Source organism: Trematomus bernacchii, unplaced genomic scaffold, assembly GCF_902827165.1.
Source record: "Trematomus bernacchii unplaced genomic scaffold, fTreBer1.1, whole genome shotgun sequence".
NCBI lineage: Eukaryota > Metazoa > Chordata > Actinopteri > Perciformes > Nototheniidae > Trematomus > Trematomus bernacchii.
In genome coordinates, this window is record NW_022987533.1 from 58,027 (window position 1) to 82,500 (window position 24,474).

At 45.5% G+C, this 24,474-nt stretch overlaps 1 protein-coding gene across 7 annotated transcripts; it reads left to right on the forward strand.

The window, feature by feature from the left end:
• Window positions 1-1,307: 1,307 nt before the first annotated feature.
• tbc1d2 (TBC1 domain family, member 2) lies at window positions 1,308-21,769 on the forward strand. Of its 7 annotated transcripts, XM_034122505.1 has the most exons (18): window positions 1,308-1,347; window positions 1,703-1,943; window positions 1,977-2,809; window positions 2,924-3,029; window positions 9,188-9,284; window positions 9,750-9,868; window positions 11,067-11,263; window positions 13,938-14,207; window positions 14,288-14,392; window positions 14,691-14,801; window positions 14,921-15,093; window positions 15,614-15,725; window positions 16,980-17,180; window positions 19,678-19,865; window positions 20,078-20,198; window positions 20,341-20,526; window positions 21,228-21,349; window positions 21,473-21,769. In XM_034122505.1, the coding sequence occupies exons 2-18, from the start codon at window positions 1,763-1,765 to the stop codon at window positions 21,669-21,671; spliced, it is 3,321 nt and encodes a 1,106-aa protein (XP_033978396.1). In that variant the 5' UTR covers window positions 1,308-1,347; window positions 1,703-1,762; the 3' UTR covers window positions 21,672-21,769. The 7 variants fall into 7 exon arrangements, 6 of the variants coding, with proteins under 6 accessions (XP_033978396.1, XP_033978393.1, XP_033978397.1 ...); XM_034122502.1 differs by having other exon boundaries at window positions 1,703-2,809; XM_034122504.1 differs by having other exon boundaries at window positions 1,316-1,347; window positions 1,758-2,809.
• Window positions 21,770-24,474: the final 2,705 nt, after the last annotated feature.

Here is a 24,474-nt window from a genome sequence, read left to right on the forward strand (position 1 = left end):
TTACACTGCGCTAAACAGCCACATCGACAAACAAACGAGAACCTAAATAGTATGTAATTATATCTAAAACCACAATACGTTAATTACCTGTACTCGGTGCGCCATATTGTTTGTCTGTTCTCTGAACCTCATGTCTCTTTAAATATCCTTGCATCAGCGTCAGTGTCGTCAATTCGCTTTTAATCTGCCATGTATGGTAATGTCTCTCAGCCACCGTAGTGTCGTGTCAGGTGGGCGTGTCGTGTAGTGGGCGTGTCGTGTAGTGTCGTGTAGTGGCCGCGGCCGCAGCTAGACCCTTCTCAGATGGGGAGCATGTTAGCTTAGCTTGGTAGCTTCAGCTAGCTCTGGAACTTCCAGCCCGGTGGCAGCAGGTCCCGCCTCGGCTCCGCCTCTTTGCCCTTATTTGGAGCAGGCTGGAGCAGGCGGGAGTGGAACTCTGACGTCACTGTCGAGCCGTTAGTGGCCGACTCCGCCTACTAAGGGCTTCTCGGCAACTCTGCAGAATTCTATGGGTGACGTCACGGACACTACGTCCATTTATATACAGTCTATGGTTTACACCAGGGGGGACTCTTTAAAGTAGAGACACTACATACTGATATACACCTGAACATCAGCAGGAGAGGACTCTTTAAAGTAGAGACACTACATAGCCTACTGATATCATATACACCTGAACATCAGCAGGAGAGGACTCTTTAAAGTAGAGACACTACATACTGATATACACCTGAACATCAGCAGGAGAGGACTCTTTAAAGTAGAGACACTACATACTGATATACACCTTAACATCAGCAGGAGAGGACTCTTTAAAGTAGAGACACTACATACTGATATACACCTGAACATCAGCAGGAGAGGACTCTTTAAAGTAGAGACACTACATACTGATATATCCCTGACCATCAGCAGGAGAGGACTCTTTAAAGTAGAGACACTACATACTGATATAAAGAGTATGTGATTATCAGAGCACTCTTGAAGGTTAATTAAATAAAAGGTGGTGCATCATTCTCTCACTCAGAGGCTCTTATTGTGAAGGGCTGCTTCTTGTTGCTTGTTGTTTAATAGAGAAGTTTGTTTGTTTTCCTGGGACTGTGAGCTTTTATTTTGAAATGCAAGGAGGGAGAACTTTTTTATTTTTAACAACGCTCTTATTTTGAAATCGGCCCTGAAGTCACGTGTGTTCTCGCGACGTCTCAGAGATCTGCTGGAGAAAAAGGAGAGAAATCGGCTGGAGGAGCAGGAAGAGAGAGAGGAGGGTACAGAGAGAGAGGGAGAAGAATCAGAAGAAGAAGAAGAAGAAGAAGAGGAACAACAACAACAACAACAACAACAACAACAGTGAGTTTACTTTACTTTCTTTCTTTGCTGTTTATCAGGATCCACTGCGAGGCCACGCCCCTCTAGGTAAACTCAGGTGTGTTTCTGAACAGGTGAGGACATGCTGTGTGTGTGTGTGTGTGTGCGTGTGTGTGGGGACATACCTAATGTGTTTGTGCTTTGAATCAGAGTGTAGTAGTATATTATAGAAGCTATAGAGTAAAGAGATGAAGGTTCTGATCAGCTGTTCAGAACCAGTAGACCAGATCTGACCCAGACCACCACATGGGGTCTTCAGAGGCAAACATCTGTCGGGGGGGGGGTTATACCCTGAGCCACTTCCTGTCATTATGAATAATTTCCTTCTAATCTCTAGAGAGGAACCAGACCCTGACCCAGAACAGTTTGTACTGCAGAGTCCTTCTCTTTAGGAGCCATGGAGGGGGTTCCCTGTGCAGACCAGGATCAGAACCACCCAGACGAACCAGAGCCAACTGATCCAGATCCAACTGATCCAGATCCTCCTCCAACTGATCCAGATCCAACTGATCCAGATCCTCCTCCAACTGATCCAGTTCCAACTGATCAACACAACCCGAAATACCTGATAGAACCAGATCCACTTCCTGCTGAAGACCCACTAGAACCAGATCCACTTCCTGCTGAAGACCCACTAGAACCAGATCCTCTTCCTGCTGAAGACCCACTACAACCAGATCCACTTCCTGCTGAAGACCCACTAGAACCAGATCCACTTAGCGCAGATATAATGAAACCAGATGACAATAAACCAGCTGACTCTCAGGAACTTGGCCCAGCAGACCAGAACCCTAAAGAGGACTCACCTGTTTACATTTCAACCTTCACGCTCCAGATCTCTGAGTCCGGAGACCGGCAGGATCACGAGGACCACCTGGACCAGCAGTATCCAGCTCCAGAGAAACCCCCTCCAACAACTCCTGAGGACCACCAGAACCACCAGGACAACCAGAACCACCAGAACCCTCAGGATCCATCTCCAGAGAAACCCCCTTCAACAACCCCTGAGTACCCCCAGAACCACCAGGACCTTCAGGACCTTCAGAACCACCAGAACCACCAGGACCACCAGAACCCTCAGGACCTTCAGGAACACCAGGACCACCAGAACCCTCAGGACCTTCAGGACCTTCAAAACCACCAGAACCACCAGGACCACCAGAACCCCCAGGACCTTCAGGATCTAGCCTCCCTATCTAACGGGGCCCCTCCTGCCCCCCCCAGGCTGTGTGGGTTCCTTCAGAAGCAGGGGGGGCCCCTGAGGGCCTGGAAGCAGCGCTGGTTCAGGTACGAGGAGAGCAGGAATCAGCTGTTCTACTACCGGACCCCCCAGGACGTGGCCCCGCTGGGCCGGGTCCCGCTCTGCAGGGCCTCCTTCAGCTACCCTCTGCAAGGGGGGGGCACCTTCCACATCCAGACCCCCGAGCGCACCTTCATCCTCAAGGTCCACTAACAACATATACATATTATATTCATCTATATTCTTATATGTATACTTATTGATATTAATATATATTTATATTTAAATATCTATGTATATATCTATATCCCCCCCCAGGCAGGGTCCCAGCAGCTGATGCTCTATTGGCTGCAGCAGCTTCAGGGGAGGCGTTGGCAGCACAGACAGACGTCATGTGACCCGCCCTCAGCCAACCACACTGCAGGTCAGTGTTTCTGTCACTGTACAAATCTGGGTTGCGGTCGAATAGTCAGTTTCTGTGAAAGTTTGAGTGAAATGACCCGGAAGTCCCTCAGTGGCAGCCATGATAAGAGCTGGTTCTCTAGATGATAGGAAAGGAGGTTTCAAACTTCCTTTATAACCTCCTTTAGGAAACACTGGACCTCCCTTTATAACTTCCTTTCCTTTCCTATTAAAGGTCCCATGTCATGCTTTTCTGGTTATTACCCGTCCCCTTGTGTGTTATGAAGGTTTGTATGCATGTAAATGGTCTGCAGAGTCAAAAACCCTGAAAGTACACCCTGTAGCGAGTAAAACTCTAACACAGAAAAGACCTCCCCAAAACGCCTCGTTGGAGATTTCATGTTTTCTTCCTGGGTATCGTGACGTAGGGATACCCAGTACCCAGTAGTACAGTAGCCCAGTAACCCAGAGCTATGGCCGCACCCTCTGCCAGCCGAACATATATACTGTTGGACGCTCAGGTTCAGTTCAAAACTGTGTCCAGTCATGCCAACGAGGGTCTGTTTCCTGTCTTGTGAGGGGAAATCTTCAATGCATGCCTTACCGAGGGCAGAACCACGACGAAGTCAGTGGTTGACATTTCTTGTTAACACTGTTCCTTCAGATGTTCGAGCCGGTATTGTACTGTGTGCGCGGCATTTCACGGACCAAAGCTTCGCAAACATTGCAGCGATTCATGCCGGATATGCACAGCGTAGGACACTGAAGGACGATGCTGTTCCTACTTTGTTTGGACCAGCGGGAGATTCGGGTACACAACCTGTAAGTACGCATTGTTGTTTGTGTATTTATGATGTTTAAAACAAACAAGGTATCTACCACGACTGTTTAAATGGGTAAACGTTTTTGGGGCTGCTAAGCCATTGACACAGTGCTAACTGGGCTAACTAAGTTGCTAGCGTTTCCATACATCAACTCCAATGTCAGCAGATGGCCTTACATGTATCTCATAGCAGGAGAATGTCTGCATTCACACACAAAATACTCATAGACAGTATTCTCCGGGTGATTTACCATACGGTCAGTCGCGAAACTTAATTACATTATAGTTGGCGTTCCTAGCGTGTATGCTACCGAGCTAAACAAGAAGGCTACCAAGAGCTAGACATGCTAGGGAAAACATTGTTTTTATGCCAGCTACAATGAATGACCGAACGTAGCAGACTACCCGTATAAGATTGCAATTGTAAACATGTTCTTGCTAGCCTAATATGAACCACTAGCTGTTGTTCATAGTAGGTTGGCATATTACACTGAACAACGAGCAAACGTAGGTTAGCATATTAATCTAGCTGGCAAGCTAACAAACCTAAAACAACTAAGTTTCTCTAATATTTTGTGATTTGCATTTGATTTCGTCCAGCCAGATCAGGAAACTCCTGGCGTATCCGGCGGACAACACATGACGGGATGACCACTCTGATGCCTCGTTCTAAAAAGCCCCAGCACCAGTTTACAAAGCTGCGATAGGCAAGATGCCGAAAACGCCTATAAGGGGAGGAATGGATGATATACAGTGTATATATGTATATTTACTAGGGCTGTCAGTCGATTCAAATATTTAATCGCGATTAATCGCATGATTGTCCATAGTTAATCACAATTATCTGTTCTAAATGTACCTTAGAGGGATATTTTTCAAGTTTTTAATACTCATATCAACATATGAGTGGACAAATATGCTTTATATGTTTGTTTATTATCATTTGAACAATGACAAATATTCTCATGAATATTAAACACAACAACCTCTGAACATTACAAATATTCGCCTCAATTCAACCTAGAACCTCTCTCATACAATAATACAAAGTGTGTGTGTGTGTGTGTGTGTGTGTGTGTGTGTGTGTGTGTGTGTGTGTGTGTGTGTGTGTGTGTGTGTGTGTGTGTGTGTGTGTGTGTGTGTGTGTGTGTGTGTGTGTGTGTGTGTGTGTGTGTGTGTGTGTGTGTGTGTGTGTGTGTGTGTGTGTGTGTGTGTGTGAGAGAATGTGGAGACACTGTGATGGGATCGTTGGAGCTATGTGCAGCTCAAGGCATATATGCTCGAACGGGAGCTGCCTGGACGCTGCAATCATGTTGCGCGCACTATCCGTGCTGAGTGTGCTGACTTTTCGTACAATGTCCCACTGTCTGGCTACCTGCATAAAGTCAAGTGCTCGGCGCAGTTGTCGGCAAAATGTCGCTCCTCTGTTTTCATTGAAACAGCTCTTTATATCCGTTAGCGCAGCTAGCTAGCACCAGATGCTAACAACAACAACAACACGTAAGGTGTGCCTCGCTCACGAGGTGCGCCTCAAATACACACACCCTCCCGGTCCTCCCGATGGCCAGTCCGGGCCTGCCGGTGAGTGTGGAAGTGTGGTCTGCCACAAGCGGGCGGCAGGAGCGGGGCTGTCAGCATCAGCTTGTAGATGGTATTTTAAACTCGATGCGCTCTGAAACTACGGGGCGGCCGAGGACAAAAAATACACATGCGTTAATCGCGTTAAAATAATTAGTGGCGTTAATTTTTTTTTGCGTTAACGCGTTTGTACATTTCTAAAAATAAAGTTTGATGGAAATACTTAGTATCCTTTCTTCCCTGAATTATTTTCTCCTATAACATATCATTCATATATAGCAAACCATGATTTGATTTTTCATCAAACACAGTAGTAGTTTATTACAGGTAAAAATAACGTACTCTTCTTCCGTTCTACGCCTCAAAGGTCTATAATCGAATCTGTACATGTTATGGAGGTTCTGCAGGGTGTGGGTATGTATGGTGTATATCATATAATGTTGTGTGCTACTGCTGGTGTTTTCAGCTAGCTGGCTACATAATGTTGTAACTGTCAGCTAGGCTACCTTTCTAATTTCTTTGCAACAGACGTTTTCCACTTCGGTAGGCATCATGGCGCAGTTTCCACAAGTGCACCTAAATAACAACAGTTGTAGGTACAGTTCGGTTAGTTAGCTTATAACATATACGGCTGTACCGACGCCATTGTAAAACTGATGTTCCGCTCAGAGCCGACAAAAGCACTGTGTTAGACATGGGCGGAGCCTCTCTGGTGGTTGACTAAACAGAACAGAGTGGCCGAGCTGACCAATCGGAGCACACTGGGCTCACAGGGAGGGGGGGGGGGCAGGAGCTCCAACAAGCCGTTTAGGACAGAGAGTGAATACACATACTATACAGAGATGCTGTATGAGAAACCAATGTGAGTTTGGAAAATTGCACAATATAAATCTATTCTAGTAGACCTCAACAATGGAATTATGATCAGTGGAAATGGCCTTGACATGGGACCTTTAAGCATTTTAAAACGTATGTGGTAAGTTGCCAAAGTGCTTTGTTTTGAACGTTCATCAGTATTATAATTCAAAAAGAGAAATATGAACGTTAGTTTTTACTGAAATGATCAAATAAAGTCAACATTTCACAGTCTTTACTGAGCTGTGTGGGGTTTGTTCAACTTTTAAAAGATGTTTGAATGGTGATATACACAGTGATAGATGTTAAGGACTAACGTTTATAATAAATACATTTGTATTGATTTTAAGATCTTTTCATACAATCATACGTATTGGGATCATTTGTATTAATGAGGACCGGAGGGAGAGGATGACGAGCATAAGTTTCACTTTCCTTTTTTATTTCAATTCCAACTTTGGTCATGAAGAATATGTTTCTCTGTTGTCCCCGTTCATAAAGCATAAAACAACAGCATCAGAGCACGGTGCAGAGTCTCTAGATGAGTTTACAGTAGTCCCTCGTTCTTATTAAACATCCATGTTGTAGTCCGCTGTATAGAAAACTGTAGTTTCCATAGTTTCCCCACAGCAGCAGACGCACATTCATGACATCATAAACACGTCGGATAGTGAAAGTGCAGTCGATTCTAAAAGCAGTCTCTTCTCCTAAGTCCTTTTGAATTCTCCTATCCACTATTCCTTAACCCTGTGACGTTTCACACAGAGGTCAAGGGTTAGACGTTAGGAGCTGATTGACAAATATATTAAATCTCTTTAACTTGTTAAGCCCTGAGCCTGTTTTTCAGGCCTCAGGCTCGAAAATGACATTCCCAGAACAAATGACCATATCTTCCCTTCTAAAAGGGTTAAATTAATAATCTTTTTTCTCAAAGCAATGATAAACCTGTGAGTTGGATGTAGAAGAGTCAGAATCAATATAGATGTTTTTTATTTTAAAGTAAATTCAGATTGAACATAGTAAAAAAATGTAAATTATAGTGTCCGTCTAAAAAAAAAACATTACTTATAGTGAAGGGTTATGCATTACCCATTGGTGAATGAGTGATGTAGGAGCCATTTTATGGGTGTTGTTGGTGTCTCAGTTTACCTTATTTATATGTATAGTGCAATATTATTTTGAACACTTGGTGGCGGTGTTTAGCTGCACCGGGTGTATAAAGGGGTCACAGGTGACAGGAAATGACGAGGACACAGAAGGAAGAGAGCATACCGATTCCACCAGCCCGGCAGATGCTCACAAAGGGCGGCAGCACTGAACATTCAACATGAACTTGACGTTCAAGGGGAACAGTTGAAACAACAAGGGGAACAGGTGAAACGAAAGAAGGAACAATTGGATTTACAAACTGAACTGGCAGCAGCAAATGCCAGGATAAATGTGCTCAGCATGGGATCAAGACACACCTCTAGAGCATCAGATGGGATGAGCTCTTACTTCAGAAACCCTACAGCAAGATTTAATCTACATGCAACTGAATTCTTACCTCACCAAGCCCAAACCTCTATTCCCAGACAAAATATACAGACACATGTGCAGGGACATGTTGACATCACACCACCTGTAATCAACAATGGTAATCAAGGTGACATCTATAACTTAATCCAGAGGCAAAATGACATCACTGCTATGCTGGCTCAACAACATCTCACTTCTACTTTACCACCAAGAGACATTCCTGTTAATGACGGTGACCCATTGCAGTTTGAAGCCTTCATCCGTGCATTTGAAAGAGGAGTAGAAAGAAAGGCTGATGATGAAAGTGACTGCCTGCATTACCTAGAGCAATACACCAGAGGACAACCAAAGGACCTAGTGCGCAGCTGCCAACATCTGCCTCCAGCTCAAGGTTATCAAAGGGCAAAACCTCTGCTTAAAGAACACTTTGGTAATGAACACAAGATTGCCACTGCATACATGAACAAGGCATTTACCTGGACAATGATCAAAACCGAAGATGTGAAAGCACTGCAAGCCTTCTCTCTGTTCCTAAGAGGTTGTTGCAATGCAATGGAACATCTCACCTATATGGATGAAATGAATGTTGTTTCAAACATAAAAAAAAATACTTCAGAAACTACCCTACAAACTCAGAGACAGGTGGAGGAATAGAGCATGTCAGCTACAGGAAGAGCGTGGGCATCGAGCTACATTTCCTAACCTTGTCGACTTCATAGAGAGGCAAGTGAAGATACTGTCAGATCCTCTGTTTGGAAACATCCAAGATGATAAACCATCTACAACTTTCAAACCCTAAATGGACTGAAGATACCTGCATCAACCACCAAATCCCTACATTTGTGTTTGTTCTGCAGTAGAAGTGGTCACTCATTGGAGCAGTGTCCACACATCCTGAAGAAAACACACAGAGTAAAGTGAAGTTGTGTGTTGTCTTTGCTTGCCTTCACTGCACTGAGACGGTGATGATATGTATACCATTGGAATCTGTGGAATCTCAGCTTTAATCTGATATCTAATTTGTGCAGATCCGATGAAGTATAAAATATTTATACCGTGAGTTATGTGCTAAGTGTGTTAGCACTCTTTCGCTTAGTGCTAATTAGACTTGTGTTTTGTTTCGGTACAAATTGTTAATATCGTCAGTTAGCTGAGTTTCTTCCCTTTAAGTCGGTATGACACATTCATAGGTTGTTTAATGTTAAGAAGCCCTGAGACACAGTTTCGTGAATATTGTTCTGTTGTGCGGGGGCACCGGGCTTAACAGGTTAACCCCTTTCACACAGAGGAGCTGATTTTTGGACAATTCCACTGCAACCAAAGTTTCTGTAATCAGGATGTGATGTCACTCAGGAAACAATATACAAATATGTGATGATGCTATTTCCTATTTCCTGTTCCTGCAGACCACTTCCTGCCGGTGCAGAGCCCGGGGTGGGGGGTGGAGGCAACATGGCCACCGCTCACCAACATGTCGCTCAAACACCCGCTCATCCACCTCCAGTGAGTCAGTGTGAGAGACTACGTTTCCCATCAGCCCCGGGGCCTCAGGGCTCTGCTGATAACCTGCACACACACTCTATAACCACACACACACACACACATACATGTTTAAACCATAGCCTGTATATATATTTTTATTTTCACAGTCTTCTGTATATTTTCTAATGTCAGTTTATTTCTATTTTCAGATGTTTATATTTTAGAATTCTTTATTTCTACTCTTTTAATTTTCTAATATGTGCAATGTCTTGTTTTTTTATGCTGCTGCAACAAACCTTTTTCAAATTTGAGATCAATTAAGTACATCTTATCTTATTATCTTATAAAGGTTTAAATCTGTTGATGTGGTGATGTATGTGAAACAGCGCCCCCACCGGCACTTCAGTTACAGTTCAGGCGGAGAGTGGTACTGCACTACGACAGCTAATTATTACTTCATAAAATAACACGTGTGTGTGTTTGCAGAAACTCAGTCCACAGCCTTCGTAAGAGGTCGTCTCAGGAGTGCAGTCAGAGTGTGTTTCATGTAGAAGCTGCTCCACCCTGGACCCCCCCGACCCCCGCAGACCCCAACAGCACCACAGGTAAAAAAACACCATTATACTCAGGGGTGCACACAACTTACTCGGATGAGTACCTGGAGTCAGTGTTTGGTACTCCAACTTCTGGCTCCCCTCAAAGTTCCCATGAAGCCCTCTGTATCGCGAATGTCAACGGGGGGGTAGTGGAGTACAGAGCTTCGTGACCACAGAGCGTGTGAACATTGTGATCAGCTGTTTTAGCGCAGTGCTGCTGTACAGACCGACGTTAACAGCAGCCCTGTCTGCGCACACGGAGACCGACTCTGTCGTCCGGTGATCTAACCGCCTTCTGGAAAAGCTTCACAAGTACGTCACAAGTGACAGTACGCATTTCAGATTGTTGCCGCGCATGCGTACCTGCGTACCAGTTATGTGCACCCCTGATTATACTACATCACTGACACCAGTATACTACATCACTGATACCAGTATACTACATCACTGACACCAGTATACTACATCACTGACACCAGTATACTACATCACCAGTATACTACATCACCAGTATACTACATCACTGATACCAGTATACTACATCACTACATCACTGACACCAGTATACTACATCACTACATCACTGACACCAGTATACTATATCACTGACACCAGTATACTACATCACTGACACCAGTATACTACATCACTACATCACTGATACCAGTATACTACATCACTACATCACTGATACCAGTATACTACATCACTACTTAACTGACACCAGTATACTACATCATTGACACCAGTATACTACATCACTACATCACTGATACCAGTATACTACATCACTACATCACTGACACCAGTATACTACATCACTACATCACTGACACCAGTATACTACATCACTGACACCAGTATACTACATCACTACATCACTGACACCAGCATACTACATCACTGACACCAGTATACTACATCACTACATCACTGATACCAGTATACTACATCACTACTTCACTGACACCAGTATACTACATCGCTGACACCAGTATACTACATCACTGACACCAGTATACTACATCACTACATCACTGACACCAGTATACTACATCACTGACACCAGTATACTACATCACTACATCACTGACACCAGTATACTACATCACTACATCACTGACACCAGTATACTACATCACTGACACCAGTATGACTTGTCTTTGTTTAAACCCCCCCCCCCCCACCTCGACTTCCCACCCTGCAGCCCCCATGACTCCCACTGTGCCTCTGGCCCTGCCCCCTCCCCTCTCATTGGCTGAGGCAGGTCAGGTGACCCGGGCGGAGCGCAGGGATTCGTCCTCTCTGTTGGACAGCTGGAGCAGGAGGACCAAGAGGAGCAGCTCGTCACAGCGCCTCCTACAGGAGAAAGAGGCGCTGCAGGAGGAGGTCATAGCGCAGAAGGTGAGCAGATAAAATATAAAGAATAAAACAAAACAGATATTAAAGAAAAAATACTTTGATACTGAAGAAAAACTGAATACAGGAAGTATTCTGTCCTCGCAAGAATATTTAGAGATTGCAGGCTTGGCAGATAGTTTAACTAGGTCAGCAATAAACACCCAGGAGACAGCAGGTCAGTTTCAGATGTTTACTGATCATTTTCATTCATTTCCATTTTTTCATTTCCATTTTGTAAAAAGACATAAAGACCCTAGGATTTGAGCAAAGAACCGATTGACAGGAAACAACCCATGTGCTCCATAGACAGCCAGAAACAGGCGACTACGGCAAGCATTTATGGACACACAGTGCAAAACACAAAACCCTGGGGCTGGTCTTGAATACACCCTGGGAGAACCTTCTTTGATCACCCGTACTTCCACTTTACGGACCCTGTTGTCTTGACCAGGAAAGGTATTTACTATAAGTCCAGTTGGCCATTCATTCCTTTTGACCTGGCTGTCCTTCAGATTTGCAAGTTAGGCTCACCTGCTTGCCATTTCCTTCTTGGTGGTAGTGTTGCAAGGTATTCACCAATGTGGGACAATGGGAGTCAGCTGGATCGCCGGAGCAGGAGTTCTGGGATCGGAGACGGCGGGATCCCCAACGGAACAGGACATGGAGTTGGCGGGACCCCCAATGGAACAGGACATGGAGTTGGCAGGACCCCCAACGGAACATGACATGGAGTTGGCAGGACCCCCAACGGAACAGGACATGGAGTTGGCAGGACCCCCAACGGAACAGGACATGGAGTTGGCAGGACCCCCAACGGAACAGGGCATGGAGTTGGCAGGACCCCTAACGGAACAGGGCATGGAGTTGGCAGGACCCCTAACGGAACAGGGCATGGAGTTGGCAGGACCCCTAACGGAACAGGGCATGGAGTTGGCAGGACCCCCAACGGAACAGGGCATGGAGTTGGCAGGACCCCTAATGGAACAGGGCATGGAGTTGGCAGGAGCCCTAACGGAACAGGGCATGGAGTTGGCAGGACCCCCAACGGAACAGGGCATGGAGTTGGCAGGACCCCCAACGGAACAGGGCATGGAGTTGGCAGGACCCCCAACGGAACAGGGCATGGAGTTGGCAGGACCCCCAACGGAACAGGGCATGGAGTTGGCAGGACCCCTAACGGAACAGGGCATGGAGTTGGCAGGACCCCTAACGGAACAGGGCATGGAGTTGGCAGGACCCCTAACGGAACAGGGCATGGAGTTGGCAGGACCCCTAACGGAACAGGGCATGGAGTTGGCAGGATCCCCAACAGAACAGGACATGGAGTTGGCAGGACCCCCAACGGAACAGGGCATGGAGTTGGCAGGACCCCTAACGATTTGCCATCCAATGACTCCATGATGTAGTTGTTTGCTCGCCGCCCTGAGGTTTCAAAGACTCCTGAACATGTCTTCAGGGAGTAGGATGCTGTGTCATCATTAACATCAAAGAGTTCAAAAAACTCTGTTTTTGCCAAGGACTTATTGCTCTGCTCATCTAGGACGACATATGTTCTGACAGCTCTCTCTCTCTGGCCTGCTGGATACACTCTGACTAGACACATCTTGGTGCATGATCTTGGCCTTACTGCAGTCCCACAGATGTCAGTGCATTTTGACGTGACAGCGAAAGGAAGAGATTCGTCTTGCTCCCCGCCTTGATATATTGAGGTTGTTGTCCATGAAGCCGGCCCTGGATGTAGTGCAGTCTGGTGACGGTCACTGTTGCACTCTCTGCACTGAACCTTTTTGTCACAGTCTTTGGCTTGGTGACTGGTTGATGCACGACACCTTTTCTATTGCTTCAGGTGACCCATAACAATCTTCCAACCTTTGCCATAGCATATTGACACCTGCTGCTGCATTGTGGATGTGAACCGATCTGATTCTCTTTGCATGTTCAGAGGGGTTCGGTCCAAGCCATTTACACAGGAGGTCGAGCTCTTCTCTCGATGACAGGTTCAATCCCTCTGTAGAACTGAGGAATGATGCTTTCCAGGGTATTGCATCAAACTGCAATAGCCTGGAGCTAACCATTTCACAGCGTATTAAATACTTGGCTAAATCTGCTGTAGCTGATGAACTAGACCAGGGGTTTTCAAAGTGTGGGAAGGTGAGCCTCCCCTCAGAGAACATAGGAACAGCCGAGGCCCCCCTCCCAATTATTATTGCTATTATTATTATTATTGTTGTTGTTGCTGCTATAATGCAGGGGTATTCAATTGCATTTCAAAGAGGTCCAGTAAGAGATACTTGCCATTAAATGCTCTGTTTTCGCTGTCTACCTTTCTCTTTTTTGAGCACGCCATTTGAAATGACTCCGGCTGTTTCTCTCTTCTTGTCTCGTCTCTGTGTTTTAATCTATCGTGCCAGAGTCCCAGTCTCCTGTGGTGGCTTTGAGTCTTGGTGAGAGTCAGGTACTGGATTCCCTTTGTACTTACGCTCAGTGTACTCTTCAGGCTTGCACGTTCTGGAACTCCACATTCACTCTCAGCAGCTTCTTCGAGAACCTCAGCTTCAGCGATGGCAGCTGCACTTTCTATCCGCAGTGTGTTTAGACTGGCTTTAAGCTCAGCTTTCTTCCTTGCTTCAGCTGCGGCTTTGTGTTGTTCCTCATCAATATGTTATCCCCTCCTCAGGAGCTGGTGTGGATCCTGCACAGGGCCCTGGAGGCCTTTCAGCTGGAGAAGAGGAGCTGTGCAGAGTTCCTGGCTGCGTCGGGGGAGCAGGAGCGCATGGAGCTGCTGCAGCACAGAGAGCGGCATGCGGCGGAGCTGCAGGAACAGCTGCAGGAGGCCAGGGGGGGGCAGGAGGACCTCAGGAACAGCCTGCAGCTCAGAGACGCTGAGGTGGCAGCGCTGCAGGACGACATCCGGAGACTGACGGAGAGGAACAACACCAAGCAGGAGGTGAGACACCTGAGACTCACCTGAGATACACCTGAGACACCTGCTACATGTTTATATAATATAATTATGTTTCCTGTCAGGTGATCATGAAGCTGTGTGATCAGCTGACTTCCTGTTTGTCCTCTGGCGGGCGTTCAGACTCCCAGAGCCTCACACAGCTGCAGCAGGAAGTGGAGAACCTGAAGGTGAGACTCATTACCTGAAGGTGAGACTCATTACCTGAAGGTGAGACTCATTACCTGAAGGTGAGACTAATTACCTGAAGGTGAGACTCATTACCTGACTCATAACCTTAAGGTGAGACTCATAACCTTAAGGTGAGACTCATTACCTGAAGGTGAGACTCATAACCTTAAGGTGAGACTCATAACACTGATGGTTGAAATTGCAAAATATAAAAGAAGAAAAAGAAGTGAAGTATAATATTTAAAAAATATGAAAATATAAGACTTTGTGAAGTATTTATATTTGGGCTCTGATCAGGACGACATGGAGGCCTATAGGACTCAGAACTGCTTCCTGAACTCAGAACTCTACCAGCTGACTCGCCTGTGGAGGACCAGCTCCCAGCAGGAGACCAGCCTGATGCTGAAGGTGGGTCTGTCCCTCTAAATGTCCCCCTCAATGTCATTCAATGTCCCCTCAATGTCATTCAATGACCCCCTCAATGTCCCCCTAAATGTAAATAAAGGATATATATTCCATTGTCTTAGTGCTCCCACCTGGAGGCGCGGCTCTGCCAGGTGGAGAGTCGATACCTGGGCGTCCTCAGGCAGCTGCAGGAGAACAAAGCTCTGGAGCCGGCCCAGCAGGGGGCCGTGCAGAAGATGATCGAGGACGCTCTGAAGGGGGGGCTGAAGGGCGTCATCAGGCTGGACATGGCCAGGTAACACCTGTGCAAGGGGGGGGGGGGGGGGGGGGGGGGGGGGGGCTGTTAGAAAAATCTCCCTGGTCCCCGGCTGGAGCTTCAATCTCAGGATCCATGTATGTGTGATCCTCTCCAGAATGGAAGAAGTCATCACATACAGAGCATCAACTAGTTCCTGAACAGTGTCCTTCACATGCTGATATCCAAGAGAGGGAGTTACACAGTCACAAGATGGAGGAATATAAAGCAGTATTCAATGTTTAGTTCAGATTAGCTCCACGTCAGAAATGAGCATGCTTGTCATATGTCTATCTCCATAGAGGCTGAATCATCATGTTAATCACATAGCTATCATATGCCTAAAACAGTACTGATGCTCTTCTAGGTAATCAGACATCCTGTCATGTACACAGCTACAGTTGGGATACCTTTGTTAGCATGTTACTCTCATGTTGGAGGAGTACATTCAGTTTTTTGGGGGGGTAACAGGAACACCTGTGGGGGGTAACAGAAGGTTCTGATGATGTGTTGTCCTCAGAGATCACGATGAGTACGGCTTCCAGATCGTCCCTGAATATGAAGTCGAGGACATGAAACTGCTCGCTAAGATCCAGGCGCTGGAGATCCGCTCCCACAACCTGCTGAACCAGGTCCCTGCACACCTGTACACCTATACACCTGTAACACCTGTAACACCTGTACACCTATACACCTGTACACCTATACACCTGTAACACCTGTAACACCTGTACACCTATACACCTGTACACCTGTAACACCTGTACACCTGTACACCTATACACCTATACACCTGTAACACCTGTAACACCTGTACACCTGTAACACCTGTACACCTATACACCTGTAACACCTGTACACCTGTACACCTGTCATACAGTCCTATTAATATCAAACATATATCATTTAATACAGTTTAATGATACAGAGTGGGGAACATGATGTGACTGATGAGCTCCGGTGGTTCTGATGGTTGTTGTGTTTGTCTGAGGTTCTGATGGTTGTTGTGTTTCTCTGTGGTTCTGATGGTTGTTGTGTTTGTCAGTGGTTCTGATGGTTGTTGTGTTTCTCTGTGGTTCTGATGGTTGTTGTGTTTGTCTGTGGTTCTGATGGTTGTTGTGTTTGTCTGTGGTTCTGATGGTTGTTGTGTTTGTCTGTGGTTCTGATGGTTGTTGTGTTTGTCTGAGGTTCTGATGGTTGTTGTGTTTCTCTGTGGTTCTGATGGTTGTTGTGTTTGTCTGTGGTTCTGATGGTTGTTGTGTTTGTCTGTGGTTCTGATGGTTGTTGTGTTTGTCTGTGGTTCTGATGGTTGTTGTGTTTCTCTGTGGTTCTGATGGTTGTTGTGTTTGTCTGTGGTTCTGATGGTTGTTGTGTTTGTCTGTGGTTCTGATGGTTGTTGTGTTTGTCTGTGGTTCTGATGGTTGTTGTGTTTGTCTGAGGTTCTGATGGTTGTTGTGTTTCTCTGTGGTTCTGATGGTTGTTGTGTTTGTCTGTGGTTCTGATGGTTGTTGTGTTTGTCTGTGGTTCTGATGGTTGTTGTGTTTGTCTGTGGTTCTGATGGTTGTTGTGTTTGTCTGTGGCTCTGATGGTTGTTGTGTTTCTCTGTGGCTCTGATGGTTGTTGTGTTTCTCTGTGGTTCTGATGGTTGTTGTGTTTCTCGGTGGTTCTGATGGTTGTTGTGTTTGTCAGTGGTTCTGATGGTTGTTGTGTTTCTCTGTGGTTCTGATGGTTGTTGTGTTTCTCAGTGGTTCTGATGGTTGTTGTGTTTGTCTGTGGTTCTGATGGTTGTTGTGTTTGTCTGTGGTTCTGATGGTTGTTGTGTTTGTCTGAGGTTCTGATGGTTGTTGTGTTTCTCTGTGGTTCTGATGGTTGTTGTGTTCCCTCAGGATGGGGCAGACCGGCCTCTGATTGGTCGCTGGGCCCAGTTCCTCGCCGGCAGGTCCAGCGATGACCTCTGTGCCTCCCCGGAGCTCAAAGGCCTGCTGCGGGGGGGTGTCCCACGGGAGTACCGGCAGCAGGTCTGGACCTGGCTGGTCCGGGCCAGAACCAGGAGCGCCAGGGAGCGCCACCCACAGCGCTACCAGCAGGTACACAGGAAGTACACAGGAAGTACACAGGAAGTACACCTGACACACCTGGACTTTACAGCTCCTGAGTAGCTGGCGGTTGTTACTTGGCGGTTGTTAGCTGGCGATTGTTAGCTTGCGGTTGTTAGCTGGCGATTGTTAGCTGGCGATTGTTACATACCTGCCAACCCTACCGATTTGGGCGGTAGTCTACCGCTTTTGACATGTTTCTACCGCCTACCGACTTAGCTGACTCTCCCTACCGATTTTCAATCTTCCCAAACTATAACAAATAAAAATGACACTACATAGACACTGGACTCGACTTTTGGCGGACACCGTTTGCAGCGTGTCTGTGATCCCATCATACAAACAGTCCTCTGTGTTTCAGTCGATCGCGAGATGTGTCTAAAAATAGAACGACAATATTCTGTTTTATCGTTAATGTCCTATAACATAATCTTCCTGTGCCAGAATAATGCACTTGAACGCATCAAAGCTTTGTGATTTATCGGGGCGTGGCTGGTAGGCCATTGCACTAGTTTGCTGTGCAGTCCGCACACACAAGACCACAATTATGGCAGAAGCAAAAGAGCCCAAAATATATAATTTTCACTCCGAGTGGGGAGGATGATTATTTTTGTATCTATTCCAATTCAAAGTCCATCTGTCTCATCTGCAATGCGAGCGTGGCTTTATCGAAGAAGGGTAATTTAGGAGCGGCATTTCAAAACAGTGCACAAACGCTACGAGACGGAATTCCCTAATTCTGTCCTACGCTCCCAAAAGGTGAGGGACCTGAAAGGACAGCTAAATGCACAGCAGTCAATTTTCACCAGGCCCAACAACAAGAGCAAGGCTGCTACCATAGCATCTTATCGTGTCAGTCACGTTCTTGCAAAACACATGAAGTCTTTCAAAGACGGCGAAGTTGTGAAAGAAGCATTCCTGGAGGCTGCCGACGCGCTTTTTGGGGACAGTAAAAATAACAGTAGCATTTCAACAGGTTTTTGATATAATAAAAACTCAAGTTAGATACCGTTATTAATCAGCTGTAAGTTTTAGTTTGTTTGAACTTATTCATTATAATTATTGTACAAAATGGTATAAGAATGCAAACTTTAAGATCTGTTCTGTTTAAATTGATTATAGTCTATTATCAATTCAGGTTAAGAAACTAGTGTTGCTTGCATCCTATTTTAAAGGCATTTATTTTTATACTCTACTAAAATGCAAAAAAAATAAAAGGGGTTTGATTCTATTAATTTTGTCTTTTTTATTGCACTCTGGCAGCAGATTCCTGTGTAGCTTCAGATCTGAGTTGTCTTATTAGTAAAACTAATTTATACTTTTGTCGCAACACTATTTTTATATAATGACAAAGAAAGGGTTCAGTCTTTTCTTTTTTTCCTGTGTCATATGTGGCAGCACTGTTCAATGTTTCTTGAAAACATTACCCACTGTAGTTTGTGACGTGTGAATAAACTCCAACTCTGTATCAACAACACTGTTGTGTAACTTCAGTTAAATACTTGTATGTGTGTAGATTAGAAAGAGGTGAGATAAAGGATCTGCAGTATTTTATGATGTATTAATGGTACAAAGGTCAGTTTTATACAAGTAGAAGTGTGTATTTACCTGGTAGTCGGCTGTCGGTAATGGCTGCGCCTCTCTATTTGGACTGGTAGATCTCGGCAGACTGGCAACTTTAAAAGTAGCTCTCGGTTCAAAAAAGGTTGGGCACCCCTGATCTACACTGTCAAGGTTCAAGGTTCAAGGTTCTTTATTGTCAAACTAACATAGCTACAGAGTAATTATGTCGTTGAAAATCTTATGTCACAGGCTTCTCCAACAATGCAACTGAAAGAGGACCAGAAACACATTAAAAATATAATAAAATGTGGAGACTTTGGGATATTTATCTCCCATTCTTTTACTTTTCGGGCATTTTACAGACCAAACATGTCGTTGATGTCACTGTTTACCAAACTACCACTTTTTCTGAAAAATGCATAAAATGATGCAATATATGTTAAATACATGGTTTATACATGTAATTACTGTGGTTCCATTTCTTCTGATTACCTAATTTGGGCGTGCACATTTGCCGCGCGCAAACCTACCTCTTTTGGATTTGGAAAGGTTGGCATGTATGTTGTTAGCTGGCGATTGTTAGCTGGCGGTTGTTAGCTGGCGGTTGTTAGCTGGCGGTTGTCAGCTGGCGGTTGTGAGCTAGCTGTTGGTAGCTGGCGATTGTTAGCTGGCAATTGTCAGCTAGCTGTTGGTAGCTAGCGGTTGTCAGCTAGCGGTTGTCAACTAGCTGTTGTGAGCTAGCTGTTGGTAGCTAGCGGTTGTCAGCTAGCGGTTGTTAACTAGCTGTTGTCAGCTGGCTGTTGTCAGCTGGCTGTTGTGAGCTAGCTGTTGCGAGCTAGCTGTTGGGAGCTAGCTATTGGGAGCTAGCTGTTGTTAGGTAACATTATATTACATGTTACTAATTAACCAGCTGCTGTGTTTCCAGCTTTGTGAGAAAAGCGATGCGTCTCCTCGTCCCGCCTCCAGACAGATCCAGCTGGACCTCCATCGCACCCTGACCACCAATCAGCACTTCTCCTCACCCTCTAGCCCCGCCGTCCAGCAGCTGCGCCGTGTCCTATTGGCCTTCTCCTGGCAGAACCCTGCCATTGGCTACTGCCAGGGCCTCAACAGGTAAAGACATGTTCCTACTTTTACACAGGTGAGGCCCCTCTGTGACACTGTGTGGAAACAGAGAGACATGTGGCGTGTCATGTGACGTGTCGTGTAACGTGTCATGTAAGGTGTCCTGTAACGTGTCATGTGACGTGTCATGTAATGTGTCATGTGATGATGATGATGATGATGATGATGATGATGATGATGATGAAGGTGTGGTTCCTCAGGCTGGCGGGTCTGGCCCTGCTGGTCCTTCAGAGTGAGGAGGAGGCATTCTGGTGTCTGGTGGCCGTGGTGGAGAACATCCTGCCTCCGGATTATTATACCAAGCAGCTGCTGGCCTCACAGGTCTGAGTCTAAACCAGTTACTCTGAGTCTAAACCAGTTCCTCTGAGTCTAAACCAGTTCCTCTGAGTCTAAACCAGTTCCTCTGAGTCTAAACCAGTTCCCCCTCCCATCATCACATGAGTCTAAAGAGTGTATTCTGCAGGCGGATCAGCGCGTCCTGAAGGACTTCCTGTCAGAGAAGCTCCCTCGTCTCTCTGCTCACCTGCAGCTTCACAGCGTGGACGTGTCTCTGGTCTGCTTCAACTGGTTCCTGGTGGTGTTCGTTGAGAGTCTGCCCAGCGACCTGCTGCTGAGGCTGTGGGACGCCTTCCTGTACGAGGGCAGCAAGGTGACCCCGATAATCACTAACCACGCTACACCATAATCACTCAGATAGGTGACCACGCTACACCATAATCACTCAGATAGGGGACCACGCTACACCATAATCACTCAGATAGGTGACCACGCTACACCATAATCACTCAGATAGAAGTGACCACGCTACACCATAATCACTCAGACAGGTGACCACGCTACACCATAATCACTCAGATAGAAGTGACCACGCTACACCATAATCACTCAGATAGAAGTGACCACGCTACACCATAATCACTCAGATAGGTGACCACGCTACACCATAATCACTCAGATAGGGGAACACGCTACACCATAAGCACTCAGATAGAAGTGACCACGCTACACCATAATCACTCGGATAGGTGACCACGCTACACCATAATCACTCAGATAGGGGAACACGCTACACCATAATCACTCAGATAGAAGTGACCACGCTACACCATAATCACTCAGATAGGTGACCACGCTACACCATAATCACTCAGATAGGGGAACACGCTACACCATAATCACTCAGACAGGTGAACACGCTACACCATAATCACCCAGATAGAAGTGACCACGCTACACCATAATCACTCAGATGGGGGGGGCGGCTACAAGGATCTGTTCGGTGGTTGGAGCAGTGCACAGTTTCCTGATGGTATTTTTAAATTTATATTTTAATATACAATATATCTGCAGGTGGTGTTCAGGTACGCTCTGGCTCTGTTCAAATACAAAGAGGACGACATCCTGAAGATCCAGGACGGCGTGGAGATCCACCAGTACCTGCGCTTCTTCACCAAGACCATCACCGACGGCAGGTAGAGAGACTTCCTGTTTATCAACTACTTCCTGTGTATCAAATACTTCCTGTTTATCAACTACTTCCTGTGTACTGCTTCCTGTTTATAAACGACTTCCTGTTTGCTGCGTCCTGTGTGCAGGCGGCTGACCAGCATAGCGTTCAGCGACATGAACCCGTTCCCCGGCCGGCTGCTGAGGAACCGGAGGGTTCTCCATCTGCAGCGTCTCCAGGCGGAGCTGCAGGACCTGGAGGACCAGCAGGAAGAGTTCCTGACGGAGAACTTGACGGAGAACCGGAGGGACGACAAGGAGCTGGATGTCAGCGAGGACGAATTCTGAGTCATGGAGTTCTTAACTTTGAGAGACTTTCAGGGGTTATCTCTTAATGACGAGTGTTAGCACGTAGCTAACACATGCTATTAAAGGAAACCTATTATGCAAAATCCACTTTTCCATGTCTTTTATACATAAACATGTGTATATATATATATATATATATATTCTTAATGGCCTCGGCCCCTTAGGTCCAGAGAAGTGATTCTTAATGCTTCATCTTACCAAGTCATTTTGGACAATTCTCTGCTTCCATCTTAGTGGAGACAGTTTGGGGAAGAATAACCTTTCTGTTCCAGCAGAGTCTCACAAAGCAGGTCCATGAAGGCCTGGTAGGGGAGTCTGGAGGAAGAACCAGACCTCAACCCACTGAACTCCTTTGGGATGAACTAGAGCCTCTCGTCCAGCATCAGGGTCTGACCTCAACCCACTGAACTCCTTTGGGATGAACTAGAGCCTCTCGTCCAGCATCAGGGTCTGACCTCAACCCACTGAACTCCTTTGGGATGAACTAGAGCATCTCGTCCAGCATCAGGGTCTGACCTCAACCCACTGAACTCCTTTGGGATGAACTAGAGCCTCTCGTCCAGCATCAGGGTCTGACCTCAACCCACTGAACTCCTTTGGGATGAACTAGAGCCTCTCGTCCAGCATCAGGGTCTGACCTCAACCCACTGAACTCCTTTGGGATGAACTAGAGCCTCTCGTCCAGCATCAGAGTCTGACCTGAACCCACTGAACTCCTTTGGGATGAACTAGAGCCTCTCGTCCAGCATCAGGGTCTGACCTGAACCCACTGAACTCCTTTGGGATGAACTAGAGCCTCTTGTCCAGCATCAGAGTCTGACCTGAACTAGGGGTGGGTGATATTAAAAAATATAATATCACGATATTTTTCAAGCAGTATCACGATAGACGATATTTATCACGATATTTTTTCATGTCGGTTATTATGGTTATTTTTCAAGTTACTTAACCTGTTAAGCCCCGAGCCTGTTTTTCAGGTTTCAGGCTCGAAAATGACATGCCCAAAACAAATGACTACAACTTCACTTCTAAAAGGGTTATATGAATAATTTCTTTTATCAAAGCAAGGTTACATCTGTGAGTTGGATGTAGAAGTGTCAGAATCAATATAGATTTGTCTCAGTCAGAGTAAATTCAGATGGAACATAGTAAAAAAAGGTAAATTCTTACCTCCGCCTAAAGAAAAAACATTACTTATAGTGAAAACCACCCTTGAATGATGGGATGGTAGACTAAAAGCTTTAGGAATCCAAACTATAACATATAATAAGTACCCTGTATCAAGATTGAGGCAAAACAAGTGAAATTTGACCTTTTTAGAGAGGTTTAGCAAAAGAAAGTTCCAGGCGGAATAAGCTTGCGGCACATTTGGGTACATCTGGTTCCATCAGTGCCATTTGACCTTTTTCAGGTACCAGACTATAAAAATGATGTATTACATTGAATTATCACCATAGGTATTCATTCCATCCAAATAAAAAAAAAAAAAATTAAAATAAAAAATTAAAATAAAATAAAAAAAAGACCCGCCGACGGGGGCTTTGGGGCTTAACAGGTTTTAACAGTACAACCACCTACAAGGTAACAACTAAAATAAAAAGTGGTAACAGACCAAAATACAATTTCAAGCTGGTTTTAATTCTGCAATGAATCCCTGAATGAACAATTCAACAGGAATGTTGATATGGCTTCCTCAGTGTTCAAGTAGGTAGGCCTACACCCTACAACAAACGTTAACACTGGTTTCTTCACCAAGTAAAGTGCACTCTCTTGCTAAATAAAGTAACATATTCAAGGCACAGTTTCTCAGTATAAAAATGCACTTTCTGTTTTAGGTAGCACTAGCAGTGATGTAACATCAATAAACATGAAAAGGAGAGTAAAACATAACTAAGTAAAACATAAAACATCAATGAGGAAAAGTCAGTGCCAAACAATTAAAATGTAAACTTTAGACTTGAAGTGCAATCAAAGACTTTAGCATAACTGAACATCTGTTTCAAAAGGGAAAAACAATATAAATACCTTATTGATCAAATAAAATATAAGCCAACAGAATCAACCAAGACAATAAATGAAGTGCAATACTGTCTGAATCCTGACTAGACAGCTTTAGAGCATGTCTTTCACATCAGTTTTGTTTTTTTATAGTTTTGGGTACAGTCTGGGCACCTGGTACCGTGGGTCAACTGTTTTCATCAGCCTCACGAAACCTTTGTTTTCCACGCTCTTTATTGGATGCATATCCTTGGCCACATAAAACGCCACCGCGTCAGTTATGTCTTTCCACCGTTTGCTAGTCTTTTCATAAGGAGCCCCTTTATCAAATGCCTGCGTTATGGTGGTTTGTTTTGGTCGTACTTGTGCAGTCGCTGCGGTAGATTGTGCATTCACACGCGGGGGACCTTGCACTCTTACAGACTCTGCATACTCTTTCTGGTGCTTGCGTTTGAGGTGGTCTCGTAAGCTCGACGTGTTGCCATCTGTCGCTTTCACATTTTCTTTTTTGCAAATTTTGCAAATTACGTTTGTTTGGTCCGTGTCTGTTGTGTAAAATCCAAAATAGTTCCATACCACAGACGTAGAGTTCTTTTTGGGGACTAATTCTTCTACATCTGAATCTGACTCTCCGTCCATTATTGCTGTGTGTGCAGACTGCCAACAGTGTCGTTTCCCTCGCTGCCAAGAAGAAAGAGGGCGGGGACTTTGGGAGCGTGTGATCAACACAACAGACCTTCAAGCAAGCAATGAGGTCATTGCGGTGCGGTGGAGACGCGTTGTT

Coding starts and splice junctions, on each gene's coding strand:
- tbc1d2 (XM_034122502.1), top strand. CDS start 1,763: ATGGAGGGGGTTCCCTGTGCAGACCAGGATCAGAACCACCCAGACGAA. Junction 15,726..16,979: donor CCCACAACCTGCTGAACCAG/GTCCCTGCACAC, acceptor GTGTTCCCTCAG/GATGGGGCAGACCGGCCTCT. Junction 19,866..20,077: donor TACTGCCAGGGCCTCAACAG/GTAAAGACATGT, acceptor GTGGTTCCTCAG/GCTGGCGGGTCTGGCCCTGC.